The sequence below is a fragment of the Perna viridis genome, chromosome 4, assembly GCF_037379345.1.
Source record: "Perna viridis isolate PV_CMFRI_1.1 ecotype Kerala chromosome 4, ASM3737934v1, whole genome shotgun sequence".
NCBI classification, from domain to species: Eukaryota; Metazoa; Mollusca; class Bivalvia; order Mytilida; family Mytilidae; genus Perna; species Perna viridis.
In genome coordinates this window covers 19694286-19700285 of record NC_142448.1, presented here as the reverse complement: position 1 = coordinate 19700285, position 6000 = coordinate 19694286, and the positions used below count along the sequence as shown (strand labels likewise).

General features: G+C 31.3%; 1 protein-coding gene across 3 annotated transcripts in view; it reads left to right on the top strand.

Annotated features, from left to right (window-relative positions):
• The first annotated feature begins 1068 nt into the window (after window positions 1-1068).
• The window catches only part of LOC148619228 (transient receptor potential cation channel subfamily A member 1-like), a 32557-nt gene continuing 27625 nt past the window's right edge, over window positions 1069-6000 (top strand). The window contains exons 1-4 of one of the 3 annotated variants that reach the window (XM_088578899.1): window positions 1069-1262; window positions 1781-2321; window positions 4166-4322; window positions 4677-4852. In XM_088578899.1, the coding sequence (XP_088435025.1) occupies window positions 1941-2321; window positions 4166-4322; window positions 4677-4852 (714 nt within the window). In that variant the 5' untranslated portion in view covers window positions 1069-1262; window positions 1781-1940. Of the gene's footprint in view, window positions 1263-1411; window positions 2322-4165; window positions 4323-4676; window positions 4853-6000 lie in introns of those variants that run through there. The other 2 variants (XM_088578897.1, XM_088578900.1) reach the window with 2 other exon arrangements.

The following is a 6000-nucleotide window of genomic DNA, read 5'->3' as shown; positions in this document are numbered from 1 at the left end:
TGAACAAATTTTTTTAAGTACCATTCTGTGTAAGAATCAGGCAATGGGTGGCACATCATTTTTCCCAATATAGTCATTTTTGCCTAAAATATATAGAAAACAATCAAAAAGCTATATTTTCTGTGACATAGATATTGTTTGACTACTTAAATAGGGAAAAAGTGTGGGAAACTTTTTCCAGCATTTTTTCATGGTGCATTTAAACCATGAAATGGATCAATATCTTAAGAAGACAAACTTTATGGTTCGTCTGCACAATGAAAACTGATTTGTTTGAAGTGTTATAGTTTTTCTTTCCTCTTTCATCTACCCAGGACTTGACTTTTTATGAACAACTAGTGGGTGTTTCTAGAAGAGCAGAGGTTGTTCTTTGTTGTGTGTGTGTGTTTTCCATGCCTGGTCTTTGTCCCTGGATTACTTTCTTTTGATTTCTGCTAGAATCTTGGTTCCCTTGATTACTCTTACAAACACTTTTATTGTTATTTCTGGATGTTATGAAGTAAAAGTACTTGGATAATGCAATAAAATCTCTATGTTTCTTTTCTTTATGTGAGACACCTTATACACATTTTTGCCAGATTTTTATACAGAGAAGTACTTAATTGTACTGTTGATCTGAATGAAGTTTACTTAGAATTAGTGCCAGTTTGTCATGTCTCAGTCATTAATGCCTAGTAGAGTTTGCATTTGTGATTGTGCTTACATGTACATATATATATTAAATAACATAAAAATGTAGAATCAATGAATGATGTAAACTGTTTGACCCCAAACTTTATTCACCATTACAGTAAAGTTTACTGATATCTGTTCTAAGATTCAAACTTTATTTAAACTTAAAACATCAAACTGATTGAATGATACATTACACTGGAGTAGGAGGGTTTAAATGGAACAGTTGACATTATTAATTTTTATTTGAAAAGCACAACTAATTCAGTATTTAAATGTCTCCTGGCATATTTTTAATTGAACATCGGTTTTTACAGTAAGATATTAGTATCATTTAAAATTACTGAAGTCTCTCTATTCAAAATGTGACCTCAGTCATATAAGGGGTGCAGAATGTAGAACCTCAAGTTAAAATGGCACTCTTATGGAATAAAAGATCTGTAAATTTTATTGACTTTTTCCAGAACGCATTTGTTTTGTTTAATTGTATAGCTGGTCAATAGGCTAAATGTTTTACCATGTTAAATAGACCATATTGGTTGCAATGAGCAATATTTATAGAAGCATACTAAAATCATATCATTTTTCAGGTAAGGTTGTATCTTATACCTTAATTAATGTTATTTCTAATGTTTTAATAATGATGCCATAATTTGCTTTTTCCGACTTTTGATGAGCAGAATGACTTTGTATAAGAATTTTCCTTTTTAAATTTTTGAGAAGATAGTAAAATTTAAATACACTGGTACTTGCAGAATCTGTTCAAAAAAATTATGTCATCTTTAGGTACGAAAATTTCCATTATTTTAGAACTGTTCAAATATCTATGCTTCAATTTAATTTTTTCATTTTTACCAGTACTGTTTTTACCTGTATTAACATTATCACAGTTTATACGGAGACACAAGTATAGCTGTTTGTGCTGTCCGAAGATGTTATGCTATTAAACAATTCCTAAACAAGAAGGCACATATGAACAAGATTTCAGGTTAGATGGGGGCATTAGAAAAATTAAAGACCGGACGAAGGGTTGGAGGTGAAAACAATTTTGAGGCAGAATTTGTGAAATTTAAAAATTTCATGCAGAAAGATTTTTCCCCATTTTTAGGGGGCATATGCCCAACACTCTTTTTCTTGGATCTTGACACCTGGACCTGAAGTTCCTGCATGCTATTGTCATCAATTTGCATCAGGTGCTGCTATCTTATACAAAAAAGGGTGATTTGAACATTTGGAACAAAGAAATATCAAATTCTTGAAATACAAAAATGTCACAGGAGAATGTTCAGTCAACTAAAGTGGAAGATACAGTTATTGACCCAGTCACTAAAAGTGATCCTGTGGAATATAAATTACAAAATCATCACTTTGACAACACAGTCTTTCCAGTAACAGGATCAGAAAACTCTGTACTAACTATACTCCCAAATATCAGAGGATCTGTGGCTAACTGGCCAGGTTCTGAAACAGTAACAAACAGTAATTCCTTACCATCAGAATCTGTTCTTAGTAATATAAGAGGTTCTCCAAAGAAAAAAGAGTGGTCAAAAGTTCAAGGAGCTGCTTATGCTAGCCAGGCTTTAGAAGAACACAGATCAAAATCTACAAATCATACTGAGAGAAATTGGAGGAATATCACGGTGAATCAGGTAAAGATGATTACTAATAGATGTAATACACAACTAGTTTCACCTTAATTGTAGAACTAATCCTTAGAATTATTGTCGTTTCATACATATGTATTTGTTGTACACTTTTATATTTCTTATGTACTCAATTATTTTTTTTAATAATTGATTATAAAAAAAACTTATCCTCTGAAGAAGTTAACCACTTAAAATTTGATTTCAAAAAATTTATGAATAATTATTTTTTAATGTAAAAACTTGTTGGATCAGAAAGTACTTTTTTTAAGTTTAAAGTATTACAGTAAGGTGTATGCATTCAGTCACCTTAAATTGTATGTCCAAAGCAGTTGTTTCAGTCTTTATTTTTATATTTAAATTTATAAATGTAAACATTTTTCATGTTACTTCATTCAGGTGTTAATTACTAGTAACTAAAATACACATGTATAATGCTTTGGATATTGAGTGTATTCGAGGGACACTTTAGGCTACCAATATATACTTTTAGTGCCACCTATCACTATAATTATTCCCAAGTGTACCACTGATTTGAACTGCAATATACAGTACAAGTGACCCTTTTTTGAAAAGGAACTTCCTAGGTTTTTTTTTTATTTTGGGATGTGGGACCCTTGGTGGCTACAAAATAATGAAGCAATAACGGCATATTCTATGAAGGGGTAGCTATAAAAAACAGTCTAATTAAAACTACACCTTGCGTTTTTTTTATGTACGCAAAACAAATAAAAATCGGAGGGTCTAATTTTAATTAGACTGCTATAAAAAAGTTGTATTTCTTACAATGAAAAATTCCTGATTATGATTTACATTAGATCAATTCAGATCTTTAAATTATTTATTTATAAAAATGGTAGAACATTATTTTTAGATGAAGTAATTCTTATCCAAAGTTTATTAAGTTGACAATTCTATACTCAAATTGTTAAACTATTGATTATGATTGTATTTTGATATAAGCAATTAAGTTATCAATCTTAAATTTTAGATGAGTTTTTATAAGTAATAAAGTAGACAAAATGTATCTTTGTCTAATTCTGAAACCTGGACAGGGTGGATATGTTTGTAACAAAATGCTGCAAAGGATGAATAATGTATGCTCTGTTAATATGAGTCAAGGAACCCTGTCTTTATATCTGCTCCAAAGCTGAATATGTCCGTGTAGCTTCATTTTTGTTAAAATTTTAATTTTAAACTTTTTTGCTTGTTCTTTTTTTTTTTTATATGTCATGTTTTTGGTCCTTTAGGCACTAGAACTGAGGGAAATCAATTTTCTCATTTCAGTAGTACAAGTATTTCATTTGAGCTCTTCAGTATTTTGAGATCAATGAAATAAAAAAGAATTAAAACAATATGTTATACTAGATCTTTTGATGCTGGTTTTAGAACCGTGAAAATAATTCAAGATTATGAGACAAAATAAGTGAAGTCTAAAATAAGTTTTTTTAATGATGAATTTATTATGTATACAGTTGAACTGCTGGATATTTTACACCATATGTTGTTTAGGCTTCTACCTGGAATTGTCATGTTGTCATCTCCACTTTGATGCTCTTTTCTATAATTTATTAATACAGAAGACAAACAAACACATACTAAATAGTACAAAATCTGTATCACATGCAACTTGAGATCCTTATATCATTCAGTGGCACTTGGGGTTATATAGGTCAAGGCTGGAGGGTTTATATGGCATGTGATACAGATTATGACATGCCATGTCATGCACTTAAAATGTTCTTAGTGGGGATGTGATATAGGATATGTGATACAGGGTTTAAACAATCACTTATGATGCATAAACAAAAAGCATATAAATTTTTATCTAAATGAATTTTCTTGTATAGGCAATAAGACAAGGTTTGGTGGCTGAGCTAGCAGATTTACTTAAGCAGACGCCAGAGAAGGCTACAGAGAGAGATACTCATGGACTCTCACCTTTACACCATGCTTGCAGATTTAATCAAGCTTCTATCATTGAAATACTTCTCAAGTATTCACCAAGTAAGTGGTACTATGTGTAGGTTACATGTAGTATAATTTCAGTAAATCAAGTATAGCACACATTTCCTGACAGAAAAATACAATAAAAATAGAACCCTAACTTTTTACAAAACATTCCCTTACACTGAACAAGTAATACAATCTTCTTGAATACACTTTTTTTCCTGTTATTAGCTCACAAGTTTTCTCCATTTTTATATCTTTGTGCACATTTAAAAATACCACCACTCATCTGAGTAATGATTATTTAATTCTCTGCTTTATGAATTCACTCAATTAATAATACTAAGTTTCTATATTAGATTTGGTCCATGACATTATTGATATAATACTTGTATTGTGTATTCTCTTTAGATGGTGGAGAAGAAGAAACTCAGATTATCTCCCCTCTTCATGTGGCAGCCAAAACTAACTCACCAGATGCTGCTGAGATACTGATCAAACATGGAGTTTGCTTGGATAGCAAGGACAGTAAACAGAAAACACCTCTACATATAGCAGCTAGGAGAGGAAACTGTGCAGTAATCAAGGTTTAATATAAAAAATACCATACTAAAAATTTACATGTTTAATGCAATTAACTGATATCGTGTAAAGTTTGCAACTACAAACCAGGCGCAGATCCAAGGACGGGTGTGCCAGGTGTATGCCCCCTATAAATCGGTCAGAAAAAAAATGTTTGCATGAAATCTTAATTTTTCACAACAACTTTCACTCCATAATATTTTTTGCCTTGCTTTGCACGGCATTTGATATTCAATTAATGCCCCACCCCCTAAATTCAGATCCTGGATCCGCCCTTGCAAACGTAGGTAACGTTAATCCTTTTTGGGATTCAGTGCTGGAGATATTTGAAGGGAATGTGGTTGCCAAGTTGCTGGGTCATTGTACTTTTAGAAAATTGCGGCAAGTGTCTTCATTTTCAAAGATCTGTCATAGTCAAGGATAATTATACTAATGTATGTCATTAGAACATCTTCATGAGAAATTTTAAATTTAACAGATGTTTAATTAAGTACATGTACTTGAAATAGAATGAAGAAATTGGAATAATATTTCAATTACTTTATAGTAGCAGATCCAGGTGGATTCTGGAGTTTGTATCCCCCCATTTTGTTAAATTTAGTTAATTTTGTGCAAATAATAGTCTAGATCACCCTTTTCAAAATCTCTGGATCGAGGCCTGCTTTATATCTTCCATCACGTTCACACATGCATGAGTAAAAAAGTACTGTGAAAGTACTATTGTTCATGGGGTACCAATTTTCATGTTTTTTTGTGGGTGAACCAGACCATAAATTTTGGTTCAAATTTCCATTGATGTGTGTACTGAAAACCTCAAAACCATGAATACAAGAATCGACAAACTTGTGTATTTTCTCTAATCCATGAAAATTGGTATCCACAAATTAAAATCCTTTCACAGTATCAAAAACACAATGATTTATGGATTATTGAATTGATTGCCAAACAATACAGGGATTATTGAGTAGGTAGAATATTGGTCTCATCCCAAATATTGTGTAAACAAGGTGAATACTAAAATCAATTTTGAAAGCTAATTAGTTACTGCAATGAATACTTTAGTACATGTATTTCTATTAAGTTTTTATAGGTAATATGAATATATGTTTTGGTTGTTTCCTTAAGCAATCAATATTGCCAAAAGAGGTGCATT